Raw genomic sequence first — 19,491 nt, forward strand, 5'->3', positions numbered from 1 at the left:
TCCCCGGACCTTGCTCCAACAGATTACCATTTTTTTCGAAATTTGGATAACTTCTTGCAAGGGAAAAAATTCAACTCCGATGGGGCAGTCCAAATCGCCTTCAAAGATTTTATTGATTCCCGTCCGACTGGTTTTTTTAGTAAAGGGATCAATGAACTACCTATGAGATGGCAAAAGTGCATAGAAAATAATGGTTCATACGTTGATTAAATAAATATATTATATTAAAAAATATTCGACTTTTTGTTCCTCCCATACAAAACTCCAATTTCATATGTAAGGACCTAATAGTATTTCACTTATTTTCTACGCGAACTCTGGAGATACATTGTTACATTTTGTTTTTCTTTGTTTTTTTTTAAATTAGACAAATAACTTAAAACTGTTACGCTACATTAAACATTACAATGAAATTAAAGTTTATCTTTACACTCATTTCTATACAAGGAAAAATAATATGAAAATAATTTGACTCAATAAAAGAAAAAAAAAAAAAACGTGTGATCGTAAACCTTAAAAATGTCATTGCTTTTAGAAGTTAATTCATCTTTAAGATATATGATGAATTAAAATACAATAGCTTTGGTCTTAGCTTTTATTTAGCGTAAAGTCGGACAATCTTATATAAAACCCCGAAAACACCGACGAAAATTGTAAATTGCGAACATAAGCTAAGCCCTAAGCTCTGTAGACATAGTGCGTTCACCTTTAAACCTCGCTAAATTGTTGATTGTCTTGTTTATAACTGTTGATTGTTGACTGTTGATTTACTATAAGTTTATGAAACATCTACAATGTCAGGAAGTACATAATACTCTGTTAAGGTTAAAGATCTAAGATGTACTGAATTACCAGAGTTATATTGAAAATAAATATACTTTCGTGCAAGTATATTACTGCAGTTTTTAAAGACTCAGAGTTACAACTTAATACCAAATTAATTGGTAATTTTCCACACTTGAGTACGGTTACTGAGTGCAGTATTGTAGCCGGTTAGTTACGAAACTATATTAAAGAGATTGTAAAAAATATCCTATATATGCTTTCGTTAAGTTGGTTTTTACTCCTTTACTTTTTTTAGATTCAACCTTGGGAAAATTACTTCCAAATAATAATTTCACGAATTTAACCTTGAACGTGACAGGTTAAGTCTATTTTTTTGTTTTAAATCAGTCGTTGAAATCTGAAGATTGCGCCGTCTTCCGATTATGCGCTAGCACGAATTTCTAGTAAAATATTCAAATAACATTTTATTGAACGTTAAAATCTCAGCATAGCATTAGTAGTATGTTTTTAAGCTTATACCAATCATACTTGTATAATATCATATTCAATGTACAAATGTACAATGTATTTGTTCAAAATATGTTCATTGTACAGATCATCTCTATTGTACAAATTATCTTCATTCGTTTGGGACCAAGTCTCTTAATAATACTCCATGTTGTTAGAACGTGACCAATATTTGTCTGATACTATACAAATATTACAAACTATTTCCTTCAATATTATAAAACTACGATAATATACATGGCTGGATATAATTACAGGATTTATTGATAATAAAATATTACTAATATTATAAATGCGAATGTTTAGATGGATGGATGTATGTTTGTTTAAAGGTATCTCTGGAACGGCTCAACGGACCATGATGTAATTTGTCACAGATGTAGAACATAGTCTGGGAGAACACATAGACTACTTATTAAGTTTTTTAACGACGCGCGGGCGGAGCCGCGGGCAACTATTAGTTAATCATAATAATTAAAAGTCAATAAAATCATTGCGAAAAAAATAGACGTCGTTTAAAAATAACACCTCCCACAGAACTTTAAGTTTGGTTTAAGTAAATATTTAGATAAAAGATAAGGTATCTTTATCAATTTAATGAAAATATATCTATAATTTTCCAATAAATCCGTGCAATAAAGTCTAATAAATACGACATTTTTATCAAAAATTATAACACCTAGATAAAAGGATTAAATACTGTCAGATAACTTGACATGTCAATAACTTATAGCTAATATTTAATAAGATTGATTCAATTCAAAAAAGTTTTCACAATCAAAAACAAAAGAAATGGAAAAATAAAGAAGAAAAATGTAGCGTAATATAGACTTATAACGTTGTTCTATACAAACTTTGGAACCTCATTTTGGACACTTAGGGGACGAATTTCTTAAAATCCCTTCTTAGTGGATGCCTACGAAGCAATAGGAACCTCTATGCAACATTTATAATCTCTAGACCCAGGTTTCGGCTGTGCGTTGATAGTTGAGGGGATGGATACCAAAGGAAGACCGAAGAAAGTATGGACGGGAGTGACTTCAGATATGACGGCTGATAGAGTAAGACGGTGCCGACCCTCTGCAAGGACAAGAGCGTAATGATAAATACGTTTTTGTAGTGAAAACTGACAGTTCGTTGCAAATAACCCGCATACGTGTGAGAGAAGTATATGAAAAATATATAAATTGTATAACAAAATTGTTTTAGTCATCGTAAAGTAGCACCAGGTGTTGAAGTTATTACAAATAGTAAGGCGAAATTCATCAAACATGGTAAATTGTAGCTGGCGTTTAAGTCGGACGGTATAGAGAGCATTCACCTCTAACAAGACGAGAAGTTCTTTACCTTATAACGTAGGTCTCATTGTGCATTCATTTGATAAAATGCTCTTTAAAACTAATATAATAAAGATGAAAGATTTGATTCTTTGTTTCCATTGAATAGGTTCCGAAATTACAGAACCGATTTGAACAATTCTTTCACTGTTAAAAAGCTACACTATCCCCGGTGATAGTCTATATTTTTACTAGTATTTTTTTTAATTTTTCGAAGGCGCAATCGCGAGTAACTGCTAGTAGTAAATAACAAATCTATTCTATATATAACTTCAAACTTTCGTGATTTTTACTAATATAATGTTCGTAAGAAACGGGATTCTTACCACGATTAGGCTGTTTGAGCTCCCGATATTTCGGCACAGTTGCATGCGCCATGTTCACGGGTTGACTGGTGTTGTGCGGTAGTGTAAAAAATGTTAAAGATAGCCGTATCGGTCTACCTTCTTCCTGATTCGGCGACCACTATCACTGTCCGCGTTCTCACTGCACATTAAGTCCGCACTCGATGTTATTTTTGTTAACAAAATCTAATCCTAAATCTAAGCCTAATCGTGGTAAGAATCCCGTTTCTTACGAACATTAAATCTATTCTATGACAAATATCAACGTGACAAATATAAGCATAGGATTGTATTCAGACAGGATGATCTGTGTTGTACTGATTGATTAAGAATTAAAAATACACTGTTTCATTCATCAAAAAGACATTCCGATTTTGACAGAAGAGAAGCTTACAAATTATTTTTGAAAGTATTCAATTGAATCAAAATACTGCAAAATAAGTCCCGCAGATAAAGAAGTTCAATGGCCCATGTACACAAAATAATTATTTTAAAGCTTGAAAAATATATTCATTGGCACGGACCAGGTGTTATACAAAATAATAACCCCAGCCAATAATTAAAGTAATCTCTTTTATTATTTTTTCGTCAATCAAAAGATAATTTAAATAAAAAATGAAAAAAACAATATTCCGTTTTTATCGTTCCACCCACGCGGTCCGGTCAATTCCATATTCGAATAATAGCATCCACAGATTAGTAATCGCTGGTTCGTTAACGAAGTCGAAACTGTTAACAGTTATTTATATAGTTGTTTGTTTTAGTTAATTGTTTGGGACGTGATGACCTCTTGTTAACGTGACCTCAGAGGTCTTATAATACGAAAACAGTTCTATAGGAACATTAAAAGTTAAGCTATTTGTCTAATAGAGAAATTTACAGCGTACTTACTTACTTTAGTGTTTGTACTGTGGATACATAAATTCGGTGACATTTGTTTGTTAACTGAAATCGTATTTGTGATATTTTCTTAATGTTGGTTAGTAGAAGTTTTTTTTTCTTTTGGTATAAGTAAACTCTAGTTATCGATTTACACTGCATTTTTTTTTTGCGTCTAATATCAAGATTATAGATTAATGAATTCTTGTAAAAACTTACGAGTATTACTTCATAACCTATCTTTTGAATAACATAAAAAAGGGTTTAGGTATAAATTTAAGGCTATCTATTGTAGACTCTGCGAGAATCATTAATAACATTGTAAAGTAAAAGGATCTTAGAGCATATTGGACATTACGATGCTCTTTTAACGATCGATAACATATTAATCATTTTCTTTAACGTTCTCGTGTAGAATGTAATATTTAAAATTATTATCTTACTAATATTATAAATGCGCATTTTTAGATGGATAGATGTTTGTTAAAAGGTATCTCCAGAACGGTTGCAAAGATCTCGATAGATGGAGAAGTCTATTAATTAAGTTATTTTTTAATTGCGCGCGGACGTGTTGTGGGCGACAGCTAGAATTACATTTATTATTGACATTCTTTTGAAATTAAAAACAATTATAGGTATATAAATAAGGGATCAGAAAGCAAATAATGGCTGAACATCTACTAAGACTACTTTTGATCGTTATAAAATAAAACAAGCTTTGATATTTTAATAAAATAGTTTGTACATAGTATTTTATATTGTACTACTTCCGGTCAATTGATAAGTTACCGGATAGTGACCGCGTCAAACGTATTTTGTCACTAAAAGTATGTGACAACATTGTGACATTAGTAAATAAAAAAAAGTGTAAACTCTGTTATTTCCGTTAAACTGTAAAATAATTACTACATTTACGAAGAGATGTTATAAAATAATAATAAAACATTTTAATGATTTATTTAATTAAAATAATGAATTTAATATAACAATGAGATTTCTTGCAATTGTGTGGATCGGATATTGTATGATTTTGATGGTAAAGTGACATTTCACCGAATGGGTAGGAAATTAATTTCTTCCAGTGTACGTCCTTGGGTGTATTATTGGTTAAAATAATAGTTGTTATTATTATAGTTAAAGCTTTCGTAGGATCAATTTAGTACTTCGCAACATTAAACGTGACGTTAAATCCCTATTAATTCATTTCACGTTCACGATCTTAATCTGAGATCAAAAGATCAAAGCTAAGACGCCGCACGCACAGCTGTTTATTAAATGTTATGTCTCGTTAAAACTTTGATAATTTTAATAACTAAGTTTACACCATTTTTGCTTTGTTTGTAGTATTAATGAAAATTATTTTAACCTGCCCATCTTATGTCTGTAGTATATCTTACTAATATTATAAATGTGAATGTTTGGATGGATGGATGGATGTTTGTTTGAAGATATCTCAAAAACAGCTCAATGGATCTCGATTAAATTTAGCATAAATGTATATCATAGTCTGGAAGAACACTTAGGCTACGTTTTCTCAATTGCGTGCGGACGGAGTCGCAGGCAACAGTTAGTAAATGAATGAAATAAATTGAAATAATTTAACAAAATGTTTAATATTCTTGTACACTTTAGATATTACATTCTATAGCAAAGAGAAAACAATGTGTTTGCTTACATTCTCCTATCTATATCTATATATATATATAAAAGAAAGTTGTGTTAGTTACACTATTTATAACTCAAGAACGGCTGAATCGATTTGACTGAAAATTGGTGGACATAGGATAACTTTTACCCCGTTTTCTATTTATTATTCCGCGCGGACGAAGTCGCGGGTAAAAGCTAGTTTGATATAGTTTTAAAGTATATCTACAATCTACAATATTAATTAAACTTGTTATAAGTTTGTTCAGACATCTGAACTTACTAGAATTGCCCTTACCCTTTAATTTCCCATACCATATAACTTTAAACCGCTTATTACTTTGACGACCATTGTGATGGTAAATAAATGAAAATTTGTCTCCGAACACACACTGATACAAGAAGTAATAAACACATAATGAAAAAGATGGCATATGAACAGGTTATTTCTTAATGAATTCTCTGCTGTACCTTATCAGAGAAAGGCTGTTTATTTCGGAAAAGTTAATTGAAAGTTTTAAGTTTTAAGTCTCTGTTTTGAAAGAGTATATTGTTGTCGTACAGGTGTTACGAAAGTCTCGATCTAACGTTACTTGACTTTATCAATGTTTATGTTTAGGAGGTGCGTGGGTGCCAAGAGGTTTGGAGAGTGAATCGGGCGTGCGCGGCACATCCCTTGATTACGTGGCGGCTGTGTTACTGGGCGCGATGGCGGCAGTGCTACTAGCAGCTGTCGGATACCACTGCGCGGCCACGTGGAGGTGGCTAATGGGCAGGTAAGGGTATGCGTTGAAATAGTATATAGAACTTTAATTAGTTTTAACATATTTATAAGATAATGATTTCTAGATGAATAGATTTAAATATTTCTTTATTATTAGATGTTTCCGCAGGTCGCGGCGTGAGTCACAGGATAGCAACTGTGACTCGCAGTCGCGGCAGGCTGCGATCCGCATCAGCCACTCACTGCCCGACCTGCAGACTGAGCCGCTCAAACAGGAGTACGTACAGGAACACAAGGATGCCGGGAAAAAGGTAACGATATTAAATAATAGGAAACTTTTTGAGTCAGAGTACGTCTAATGATGTCAGGCCATTGGTCTATTGTGGTACCAAATAATTCATGAATATATCAAACCTTACTTACGAATGACGCTAAGGAAGTATCGTTTTAGAACGCTAGAAAAAGCATTTTTTAAATAAATATTGAAATAAATAAAATAAAAATAGATTAAAATACTGAAAGGTAAATAAATACTTAAGTTATTTGAACTATTTTAACCACAACTTACACACAATATTTTTATTGAATCAGCAGCCATAGAAATGTTGAAGCGAATAAAACTTTTATTGAAAATATAAAATTCGTTTACAGTCCATTCACTTTTGAATTCTACATCAAAATACGAAAATATCGAATTTTTCTTTTTACTTGGAAGTTAAAAAAACTAAGTAAATGCTAACCCGATATCAAAGTACTACCTTAACAAACTTTACAGGTCAATGACATCAAACGAAATCTTATTGCTACGTCACGTAATTCCGCATAAATTCAATCTTCATATAACTTGTTTCGTCACGTATCTCTCGAATATTGAACAAGTCTATAAAGTTTTGGTTTAATACTTTTAAGTGAACATCGTTAAATGGTATCCAATAAGCATAATTCAGAAACTCTGAAGTCAGTCGTTCAGTTTTTAATTAATATTAATACAATATAACTGTTACTACTTTATGAAAAGTATATGAATGAAAAAGAAGTTTCACTCAAAGACTGATTTTCCGAATTCTTTTGCTTTTATAAACATAGCGCAAATAAAATATGAAATCATTAGAAGTAAAAAATAACGGTTCTAAATGTTCAAGTCCAAGAATTTTTTTCTCTTCTCATCAGTACTTACATTTACCGTTTCACAGAACATACTTCCATTAGTCCTGAGGATGTAAAATTAACTTGATTATTGGTCCGCTCTACACTAACGATCTCGTATGACCACAAGTTCGGTTTCAAACAATAAACTGAGTTAACAAACTAGCATCGGATCACTTCAAATGTTGGTTATGAAAGCATCCATCTGAAAGCAATTAATATGAGTGGAATTTAATCCTGTTTGGCACTCGCTTCCAGTATAATAGCAAAATCTGATTTTCAGAAGTAAACTTTGAAAGTTTGCACTCTTACTTATTGAATTATTTTAACATCTTTGGTAATTCGTTGTTTTATTTTATATAGGTTGTTTTGTGATACGCAAAATATTACGTAGTTATTACTTACGATATGTAAGGATTTTGTAGAAGTAGTTTACGCGACTATTTTAGAAACCAAAGAATGGCATAATATAGTCAGTATATATAAATAAAAAAGCACATTATACCTTTTAATTATATACGTTAAATAAAAGAAAATGATAATTTAAATAGAAGAAAAGCAAACTGATCGCCTCGTGCTGTTTTCGTTGACAATACCAAAGGTCCTTGTCTAAGACTTGAAACTAAATACCTTTTAACTTGATGAAACTTTTGTTTTTTAAAAAATATTATTTTCACTCCAATCATAATAAAAAGAAAGTAATGTAAAAAGAACCGATTAATTTCAATTTATTAATTTTATAGCTGCACTCAGAGTACATCACTAAAGTCACCAGTAGTCCTTTTTGAAGTCCCTTAGTGTATAATTAATATGGAAAATTACTCCTACAGTATAAAAGAGATAATGTTTTGTTTAGTACATTGTACAAAGAATCTATTAGGTTTCAAGAAAAATGAGCCACTATCAAGGTGCTTTTACCTTTGTTGACTGTTAGAATAATACATATGTTTTAAGAAAGTGACCAGTGGTATGAAATAAATAACATTAAGAACTAAACGCTTTGCGAGGGATAATGTTTATACACTCTGTAGCCTTTCTAACAAGACTTTACTGGCAACTGTAACTTTTATTGTACAAAAAGGTCACTATGATTCAAATTAAAGTTTGTTCTTAGCTAAATTGCTTACGACAAATAGAAACGAATAGGATATTAGCCAAATTGAATTGTTATTCTGTAGCGATAGTTAATTAATGAAAATTTATTTAAGATAATTTACTTAAATTATTTAAACTTTTGTGAGACATAATAATAAATTAATTAAGAATGGCTTAACTCACATGTGATCGTCCGGTGACGGTGAAGATGAACCCCCGACGGGTCCGAAACTATTCGGTGCCGTTACCGGACGATCACACGTGAGTTAAGCCGTTCTTAATTAATTTATCATTTACTTATTCCATTGAAAGGTGTTCTTGCATATAGATTATTTAAAAAAAAATAACGAAATAAAATATTTTAAATCGTTATAAAAATATTGGTTGACAAAAAAGTCCACATACACGAGTACACCCGACATTCAATCATAAATGTTGTCTGATATATTCATCTATATAAATACTAATAGTATAAAGAAGGAAGATTTTTTTATTTTTATATGTAACGAATAAACTCAAGACCGACTTCAAAAATGCTTTAGTCAGTAGAAAGCTACATTATCACTTAATAATATAAGCTATATTTTTATTATAATGTATGGAAAAGTCTAATTACCACACTCAATGCCGTTTGATAAACACTTAGAGCGTCCCTCAGTGAAAACTTAGTACGACACATCTACACTGAGGGAATGCGTAAGTAACCAAAACACTGATTTTTTTTTTTTTGTGACTGAGTCGTCACTGTTTGCCTTGAAGAGGCATTTACAGCTTCACCGGGCTTGAGGTGGCCGGGCGCAGATGGCGCTTAGCCTAAACCTCGTTTATGAGTAACTGGGCTCGAGGGCTCCCTCAGGAGCCTCGGCTCGGGCTGTTACTTCGTTATTATTACCGGATTGGGAGGTCACCGAGCTCTTAGGTCGCTTCGGTGGACGCTCCATGGAGTGACTGGGCGCAAGGGCCCCCGAGAGGGGACCTCGGCTTGGGCTGTCACTCATTACGCGTTTAGCATTCCGATTCAAGGGTGCCCGAGAGGGCCGAACCTCGGCTTGATCGGTTGCTATTATCTGATTGCTATTATTAATACAGCTAACATTACTACCACTTCGGAAAGCGTTAGCGCTGGGAGAAGAAGTGGCGGAAGAAACTCCAGCAACGCTTCTACTATTAATAGGTGAAAACCTGCCTGCTATGAGGCCGTATCGCGAGAATGATTGTCGCAGCCGACAGCGACTGCGGCGTGTGATCTGTTTGTGATGTTTGAGCTTAGCCTGGGCGATAGTAATTGCATCGTCTTGAAAGTCAAGAACGTGCCTAGGTCTGCGATAATCCCGACGAAACTTACCGAGCGCGATTGGATTGTAGGTGGCGGCACCTACAACTAGCGGATTTGGATAACCGACGGCAGAGTCAAAATAACGACGCGACGCCAACTTCAGGTGTTGGGCAATGGTGGGCAAGTCCAAGTCTATATGAAGATTGCTGTTGCGCATGTACCACGGGGCTCCCGTGGCTCTGCGCAAGAATCTATTCTGAATCACCTGAAGTCGATGTATTTGTTTCGGGGCGATGTGCGCGAATACCGGACTAGCATACGTCATGACGGGACGAACTACAGATTTATAGAGTGTCACCTTGTTCCGAAGGGACATTTTACTCTTTCTATTAATTAACGCGGAAAGACGACCTAGGATGAAAGCCGCGCGGTTCCTGACCCGGGTCACGTGAGCGGAGAAGTTAAGTTTAGTGTCAAGTGTGACACCTAAGTATTTAACTTGGTCTTCCCAAGGTATTGGGCTGTCCATGAGTTTAATGGACGGAAGAGCAGCACCTTTCTGGCGTGAAAAGTATAGTGCCGCGCTTTTGCTAGGATTAATTTCGATCCTCCATTTCCGAAATCAAGCACCTAACGTGTTGGCAGCGGTTTGGAGACGTCGACATATAGCATCGGGGGAACGACCAGATGTGTATACGCAGGTGTCATCGGCGAATAGAGCTAGCTCTACACCGTGTACGCGGGGAATGTCATTGGTGTATAGGGTAAAGAGAACTGGCCCTAACACCAAACCTTGGGGCACCCCGGCTCGAACGGGGTGCAATTGTGAGCACACTCCCTCGACGCGGTAGCGGAACGTGCGATTACTTAGGAAGTCTCGTATTATGCATACGAGACGGTCGGGTACTCCGTACTCATATAGCTTGTATATAAGCCCGTTGTGCCATACTTTATCGAACGCTTTCGCTACGTCGAGGAAGATAGCTCCGGTGCTAAGGCCACGTTGGCGTTTGACAAGTATGTGCTCCGTGATGCGGTGCACTTGATTGGTGCATGAATGTTTGGCGCGAAAGCCAAACTGTTCTGCAATAGGCATGCCTTTTGTGTCCATAAAGGTGCGAAGGCGAGCTAATATTAATCTTTCATAAATCTTCCCAAGGGTTTTGAGAAGGCTTATGGGGCGATAAGACGTGGGATTGGAAGGCGGCTTTGAGGGTTTGAGGAACCCTATGACTTCAGCGTCCTTCCACTCGCTAGGAAAGACGCCTTTGGTCATTGCCGCATTGTAAATGGCTACGAGAAGTTGTATAATGGCAACTGGAAATAGTTTCGCCACCCTATTGGTGATGCCATCTGAGCCGGCCAAAACACTGATTACGATAGTCATAATATATGAGATATCTTTTTCAATGATACGTGTATTCATTAACACATGTACTCGTAGTCCCGTCTCTGTTTTTCTTCAAATGGAATGAAAGGGATGGCTATATCTAATATATAAAGTTCTCGTGTCACAGTTTTCGTCACCGTACTCCTCCGAAACGGTTTGACCGATTCTCATGAAATTTTGTGAGCATATTCAGTAGGTCTGAGAATCGGCCAACATCTGTTTTTCATTTTTTTAATTTTTTAACTGCGCGCTGACTGAGTCGCGGGCGACAGCTAGTTACTATATAGAATTCCGTCAATTGTTTTTCTCTAGGTGCTCCGTCAGACGACGCTGCCGATTGTGCCCACACGCCACCAGACCTTTCAACGTCAACTCTCCCATCGACTGGACCTGCCTTCCATACAGTTCAGCATCTGCAGCTTGGAGCGCGCTGATTCATCTATTGGATTGATAAAGGTAACATCTTGATAATTCTATATTTCAAAGTCAAAATTAGTCCTTCATATGTGACATGAAGGTGTCTCCTACGAGTTTCTATAGGCGAAATTTTCAAAAATTCAGGAAGGTTTTCTGAAGTTTATGAGCGTCTAAATCAGATATTTGTTACTAGCTGAAGCTAGCCCCAATTGAAATTGGTATTTAACAACTTTTGTACTTACAATTTCTAGCTTCTAACATTTCAGTATCTATGATACTGAGGATCTTCTAAAGCGTTAAAACCCCATTAAAACGTCTAAAAAATAGCATAAAAGGTATCATTTCAAACCTTAAAAAAGTAGTGGCAAAACCAATAACAATTCCAAGCTTTGCAAAAGTAATGTTACAAAGATGTTAAAATATATATCAAAGTAAATCGTCCTTGGAAGGATTTTTATTGGTCCTTGAATGTTCATTGCCGGAAAACAGGGATCTTTTGCCCTGACAACGTATTTTTCCACTTACCAAATAATTCAATTGATTTCGGGTTTTATTGTTTTATATTTTATTTACTAAATTTGCATACAATACGTTACTTTTCTTATTTTGTTAGAGTTATCAGCTATTTGTTATGTAGTAGTTCGTTATGTAATATTAATAATCTTACTAATATTATAAATGCGAAAGTTTAGATGGATGGATTGATGTTTGTTTGAAGGTATCTCCGGAACGGCTGAACGGATATTGATACAATTTGGTACAGATGTAGAACATAGTCTTGAAGAACATATAGGCCACTTAAGTTGTTAAAAATTATTTTGCAAAATTAGAAGTCTCGTAAACACATTTTCAAATTATAATATAATTACAAATATAATTGAACTTCTAATTACCTTTATTGGGGCACGAATTGTCATTTTTAATTTAAAGTAGCTTCTTGGAAGTGACCGTGAGAAAGTAACAGATTGTAAAATAGTATATCAAAAGACTCCAGCATTTATAATGAAAATTCATTTAAATTTTTGACTCGATTCTCTTCAATTTATAACTAACATAAATAATTCAATATAAATTTATCAAAAGACTATAATTTTACTTTGATGAATTAAAACATTATGTAGTAAATTAACAACAGAAAAGATACAAGACTAAAAAGTGAGCTTCAATTATTATTTGAAGTCTGTTTTCTCGATTTCATTCTCATATTTATTTAGATCTACAAAATCACAATACTTTTAATTTCCCTCTTTAGTGTTATCAATCAAGTCTTCGTACCATCGGCAATCTAACCAACACTAGCTTTTATCATTTACTAGCTTTTACCCGCGACTCCGTCCGCGCGGAATAAAAAAAAATGTACACAAGATAAAAAAGTTCCTATGTCCGTCTCCTAGTTCTAAGCTACCTGCCCACCAATTTTCAGTTAAATCAGTTCAACCGTTCTTGAGTTATAAATAGTGTAACTAACACGACTTTCTTTTATAAATATAGATATATATCTTAAAATGTAAACTAGGCAAACGTTTACATATCAATAAAATAAACAATTATGTTTTTTAATATGCAAATTGTCTATACATATATTATGGTGTTTATCTTCACACCATTTCAAATATGTATTCATTGTAAAATTATTTACTGATATAAATGTACAATAAACGTGGGTTCATCTTAAATGTGGGTTTTAGTACAACTATTTAAATAAAAGCTGAAACACGATGAATTTCAATAGAGTGCGACTTTATGTCAGTTGTCGGTTGTTCGGAGCGCAACTTCCGGAACGAGCTTTCGACTAGTTCCGGCGTGGCCTATTCAAAAAACTCACGCCTTTTCATAACTCTCTCTAGGAGCTTTATTGTTACCTGTGACGTTTGAGCTAACATTTTAAATTAAGTTAGCACTGTGAAAGGCTTTATGCAGAATGTGTCAATTGAAAATTAAATAAATCTTCAGAATTTAATGTCACAAATAAGATTTAATATATCATACAAGATATTATATTTTCTTAAAGGCCTTCAAAATCGTATAACGTGTTATCACTTATCATTCGTAACGTCCCGGTGCGCACGCATTTCCCGGGGGAGCGGCGACCGTGACACGTATCCAGGTCAGACCTTGACTGCTCGCTCCAGGGTTACCAGCCCGAGCTGTGACGTCATTGGAAATCCGGATCGTAATTCTGACCTTGTCAATTATTGGTTTTTATAGTACCGTCTATTTTTAAAATAATGTATGTACAATTATGTTCAAGTCGTAATGTTATCGATTTCTCTTGCCGCTAAGTTTAATTTCAACAAAGTTGTTTTTTTGTCGGGTGCTCTACGATTGGCATAGAATCTTCAATATATTCAATCTTTGTTTTAATTTGGCTATAGAGCCTTCTTTAGTTTCAAAGTAAATGTCTTTCGAAGAAGTTTTTTATGAATATTTACAAACATTTTGATAAAGAGGAATTACGAGTACAAGCGAGGCGTTAAGGCAGAAGGAAAGTAGAGAAAGATTAAAACTTGAGTTATTTGTTGCTGGTTTTTGTGATTCAGTCACTGTAAGGAAGCTTCTTGATTACGCCATTGTTGTAATGACCTTAATTATGTTGTATCAATTTTTACCTTTGTTTTTTCTTTTTTAGTTTGATTACTTCAATAACTGAAATCATACTTTACTTGATGTTTTTTTTTAATGTGACGTGATGATGTGATGTAATGGGGGGTAGGAGATCTTTTCAAAACAGTCAGCAACCAACCTTCAACGTTCACGACGGACCCTAGGAAGAAAAAAGGGAAATACTAACAAAGATACTCCGATTCTTGGTAGATTAATGAGTTAGGTTTTACTCATTGAAATCGGCGATCCCCCCCCCCCCTATAACTCCAGAATCTTCATTCTTAAAGTTTTCATTACGCAAAATAGCTACGAATCTATGTTATCAATTTTGTTTTCCTGTTAGCCGGAGCTGTATAAGAACGAACTGGTGCGACAATCATCTACTGACAGCGGGGAGCTGGAGTTCTGCGGCAAGCTGCACTTCGCTCTCAAATACGATCAGGAAGTTGAAGCGCTTGTGGTTAAGGTAGATTACCAACTCTTGTCATACTCGTACTTGCCCACAGCTGAAAGTGGAATTTGTTGCATGCCAAGGTGATGACAAAAGTGCATGCATAAATTTTTATAAAAACGAAAAAAAATTGAAGTACAAACTTTCGCTGGCGTAGTTAGGCGCGTAAATCTCATCGTATAAGCAGAATACAATCAGTCGAGGTTGTTTTTTAGCAGACTTTAAAAAGAAGGATGTTATTTTTTTAAATTAACCTGAAGTCAACCAGTATTTTCTTAAGATATTAATGAATGTAATGAAATGTTTGACAACTTTAGATATTCGAAGCACGCGACCTACCAATCAAGGACGTATTGGGAAGTAGCGATCCCTACATCAAGGTCTTCCTGCTCCCTGACCGCAAGAAGAAATTCCAGACCAAAGTGCACCGCAAGAATCTCAACCCGGTCTTCAATGAAACTTTCTTGTTTAGGTATGAAAAGCGTGTCTAATTTATATAAATAATCATACTAATATTATATATACGAATGTTTGGATGGATGGATACACACACATATACGGACGTACACGAGTACGGATATCGATATGGAGCATAGTCTGGAAGAACACATAGGCTACAAAAATTTTTTTGTTAAATCCGCGCAAATGGAGTCGCGGGCGACAGCTTGTCTTAAATAAATTGGATATAACTAAAAGAATATTACTTTACAAGAATGTTTTATTAATCTTCTTGCAATAGTTCGCTTATAAAACATCTTAAATCAATATATATCTAAGTTGTCGTAAAAAAACAATCGCAGGGTGAATAGAAACAAAACTTCAAGTTTCATAATATTGTAGCTTATGTGTAGCTTACAATCGAAAGTTAATTTCTTCTACCATTTAAAATACGTATTTGCCGACTATCACAGAAAATAATTAATGACATAATGATACCCTACTACTTGAAGGAAACCAAGTCGGTTGATATTACAGAATGTTCCAAAACACGTCTGTTTTCCTTTACAATGTTCTTTACTTTTCTCGGTAGTCGTTAAGTAGCTCACTTGCTGTTGAAAACACAAGATTGTTACCTTTATGAACACTTAACCACACTCAGAGCGGCAGTTAGCGTATTAATTCAAACGAATTTCTAATTAACAACATCCTTACAGCGTGCCATACGAGGAATTACGTCAGCGCTACCTCCAATTCTCGGTGTACGACTTCGACCGCTTCAGTCGGCACGATCTGATTGGCCACGTGGTGCTTAAAGGTCTACTGGAATCCGCCGATCTTACGCAGGAGATCGAATATACCATGAACATCCTTGCCGCGCCTCAGGTAATCTATGACTTACTAGCTCTTAATACGAGCCTACTTGGTGATGCAGTGAAAAGTACTAAGTGGTAAAGTGTTTGAAAGATGGTACTCGCTAGCTTGCCGTTCTCTTATTCTCCGTTTAAAATGTCTCTACTTTGTCAAAGATAATGACAGGGATGACGATATGATTTAACAGAATGTCTGCATGTGTAAAAAATATATTTAGTATTGGTGCTATAAATAATTTGTGAATTAAAATATTAGTCAATGAAGTCTACAAAAAATTGGGAGATGTAAAAACTGTTACTTTAATAACATGAATCAATCTTTATTGTTGGAAAGCTTAAGACTGACAAATAAGAAAATTCATAAAAATAGTTGGAGATTGATGTATTTGTGTGTTAAAAACTTCAAAGAGGATTAACGTGAATAGAGTCAGGATCAAAGTCTAGATTTGTTATTCATTTTATTCGAGTAAACTATTAGCCTAGGAATTAACTATGAAAAAGATGAAGAAAAATTGCAATTGCACCAAATCCAAGTAATATTGCATTAATCCCTTTATTTTAGATTCGTTTTTGTGACTTAATTAACTGCCTTTTTAATTCTCTGTTAACCAAAGTCGCTTAATAATTACCTTAACATTCCCTTAGTGTAGATTTCTCAATCTTAATCTTCACTCAGGGCTCCTTAGTCACCAATTAAGGAGTGTATCAGTAAGAACATTTTCCAAATTGATTATCGTGGTGTAAATAATGGACTTAAGTAATCCAATTGCTCGAAGCTTAATTACGTGAGATTTCGGAGTCATTAATCAAGTACTTCAGGAGTAATATTGCTATTTCTTGCTCTCTTTACTGAGACTATCCTCGAGGGTGAATTTCGAAGCTATAGAACCTAAATCATTTTCGCGACGACCTTGACTTCGCAGTATTAAGTAACGCTTAATATTGTTGCTACTAGTATTTTTCTATAAAAAAAATTCGTTAATAAAATAATTTAAAATTTACTTTTGAGTAAATATTTTGTTAATTTTATAAAATGTTCGAATTTTAAGATTCTATATAATTTCTTTGGTAATTAATTCATTTATGTTCAAGTATTCTCCAATTTACCTTCGTTGGTGGTTGATTAAATTAAAAATGCAATCAATGATTTCATTAGAACCCGCGCCGTGGATGTCAATCTGATTACCCGCGAAGATGGTGCGGCTTCTAACTAAATTGCAAATTCTTAGATACAAAGATGTTGTAAAAACATTGCGTTTTTTGACACATGTATATAAACTTTTTGCTGTCTCCCTTTTTTCAAAGACAATGACAGGGAATGACGATAGATTTTTAGACTAGTGTTCGGTAACAAAGAGTATGTAACTTCTTCGTAGTAAGAATCGTTACTTGAACAATTTTCATTTTATCAGTTTGTACGGTAAATACTTGCCAGAATACTTGTTTTACTTCAATTTCAATTTTAATTTTCAATGTTCGGTACTGGAAAGTCACATTTACATTTTATCGACAGGAGAAGAAGGATTTGGGCGAGTTGATGCTATCCCTTTGCTACTTGCCTACTGCTGGTCGACTCACTGTAACTGTCATCAAAGGCAGAAATTTGAAAGCTATGGATATAAATGGGTCGTCGGGTAAGTTACTTTTATTACTGCGATAATTTGTTCTTACGTTTTTTTTTTATATTGACTTCTAATATTCAGAATATTCTAGCGAGAATTCATAGAAATCTGTCCATCGGTTTAATAACACAAATAAACAAAGATGAATTGCATTGATTAGAAGCTTGAATTACAGATCCATATGTGAAAATTTGCCTGATATGTCAAGGCAAAAGAATTAAAAAGAAGAAAACAACTGTGAAAAAGAACACTCTAAGCCCTGTTTACAATGAGGCTTTGGTCTTCGACTTGCCGTACGAGAATGTGTATGACGTCACATTGCTCGTTAAAGTTATTGATTACGATATGTGAGTACTAGAACAGTTCTTAAACATATTTTAGAATGATATATAGGTACTACATGAACTCTGAATTCATTGTTGCACATAGTAAAGTGTCATAATAAAATATTAAAATAATTAACTGTATTTCTTTTGCGTTAAATATGAAAGAAAATGGTAGTGATAAAATTCATGTAGAAACAACTTTGTAATTGCATTTGGGCTAGTTAATTCCTTGGAACTCATACTTGAGAAATGAATCAGTTGTTACTAAAGTATACTTGATTTATGTTAAATATGTTATCAGGATCGGTCCTAACGAGTTGATCGGTTGTACTGCAATTGGATCCTCATTGATCGGCATCGGTCGCGATCACTGGCTCGAAATGCTGGATAATTCTCGCAAGCCGGTTGCGCAATGGTACCCTCTCAACAAGAGCCTGCCGACGAACATCGCTCTACCGTCAAATGATCAGCAGAATGCTGGCTTGAGTTGTTTAAACGTGAGGTAAGATTCATCACTATTTGATAATTTAAAGTACGCTAAACGCGAAGACCTAAGAAAATGACATGCAAATTTCAATACATCCGTTTTGAAGGCATTTAGGCATTAGGAAGGCAAACTAGAGTTATTAATAAACGCAATAACTGATTCTTAACAGCAATCTGAAGGTTAATTGATTTTGTATAAAAATTTCCATCTAAATCAAAAATTAATACTAATACGTAAAGAAACTTAAACTAACTTTTTTTTTATGCTAATGAAAATTTTCAGATGAAGAGATGGTGGAAATCTAAGGCGAGAATATCACAACTGCAGAAAGACTTGACTTGACAGATTCTATTCAATTTACTAAATAAGGTTATCTCGCGATGCCAAAAATTGTAACCGTAGGGAAATTCGTTTAGGATGATAAACGGTTGTATGTCCATTTATTGTAGGAAAAGGTTATACCTTCGGATAAGTGATATTGGATTGTAGACAGATAGAATATAGAAAGAGATGTAGATAATGTTGAAGTAGAAGATGAATTTATTCCTTAGAATTATAATAATTTATCCAGATTAGAATTTATATCCCTGGAATATTCGTTTAGATTAGATGTAATTTTAATTGTAGACGCAAGTTTTGTGCCCTACTTGTTATTAATATGTGAATTATTTTCTCCAAATACTTTCTTTCATATTTATATGTGTGTATCAAATTTAATACTGTAACCTGCATACGCACATTTCAAATTCAAGACTTGAAAACATGTGAATTGAAACTCGACAAGGTTAAATGAGGATTGGTTGTTTAAACAGTGTAATATTTCCATTGATGGTTTTTTATGAACTTTCATTAGGAAGGTTTCAAAGTAAAATCTCGATGTACTTTAAAGTGGGTTCATATATTGTATTGTTGAAACGGCGAATGTTGAAAACATTCATTTAGTGTTGGACAATAACGTAGTTGGTTTTGCAAGAAATTTTAATAACAATACTTTCCTTTTATTAAACGTTGCACAATATACTACGTGTTTATAAGAGAAAAAAAAGCTTTAAATCGTGTTAAAATTAATAATAATATACCTATCTATGTATCGTATATCAAATGAAATTATTTTCACTAGATATTAGAAACTGGAATTGCAAAACT

General features: G+C 34.1%; 1 protein-coding gene across 4 annotated transcripts in view; it reads left to right on the forward strand.

Annotated features, from left to right (window-relative positions):
- The window catches only part of LOC106711098 (synaptotagmin-10), a 42,101-nt gene extending 23,245 nt beyond the window's left edge, over window positions 1-18,856 (forward strand). Inside the window, exons 1-11 of one of the 4 annotated variants that reach the window (XM_014503327.2) lie at window positions 3,711-3,901; window positions 6,117-6,273; window positions 6,379-6,532; window positions 11,441-11,584; window positions 14,493-14,615; window positions 14,918-15,072; window positions 15,755-15,923; window positions 17,424-17,544; window positions 17,708-17,879; window positions 18,160-18,360; window positions 18,628-18,856. In XM_014503327.2, the coding sequence (XP_014358813.1) occupies window positions 6,206-6,273; window positions 6,379-6,532; window positions 11,441-11,584; window positions 14,493-14,615; window positions 14,918-15,072; window positions 15,755-15,923; window positions 17,424-17,544; window positions 17,708-17,879; window positions 18,160-18,360; window positions 18,628-18,631 (1,311 nt within the window). In that variant the 5' untranslated portion in view covers window positions 3,711-3,901; window positions 6,117-6,205 and the 3' untranslated portion in view covers window positions 18,632-18,856. Of the gene's footprint in view, window positions 1-3,710; window positions 3,902-6,116; window positions 6,274-6,378; window positions 6,533-11,440; window positions 11,585-14,492; window positions 14,616-14,917; window positions 15,073-15,754; window positions 15,924-17,423; window positions 17,545-17,707; window positions 17,880-18,159; window positions 18,365-18,627 lie in introns of those variants that run through there. The other 3 variants (XM_014503325.2, XM_014503326.2, XM_045683507.1) reach the window with 3 other exon arrangements.
- The last annotated feature ends 635 nt before the right edge of the window (window positions 18,857-19,491 follow it).

This window comes from Papilio machaon, chromosome 22 (genome assembly GCF_912999745.1).
Source record: "Papilio machaon chromosome 22, ilPapMach1.1, whole genome shotgun sequence".
NCBI classification, from domain to species: domain Eukaryota; kingdom Metazoa; phylum Arthropoda; class Insecta; order Lepidoptera; family Papilionidae; genus Papilio; species Papilio machaon.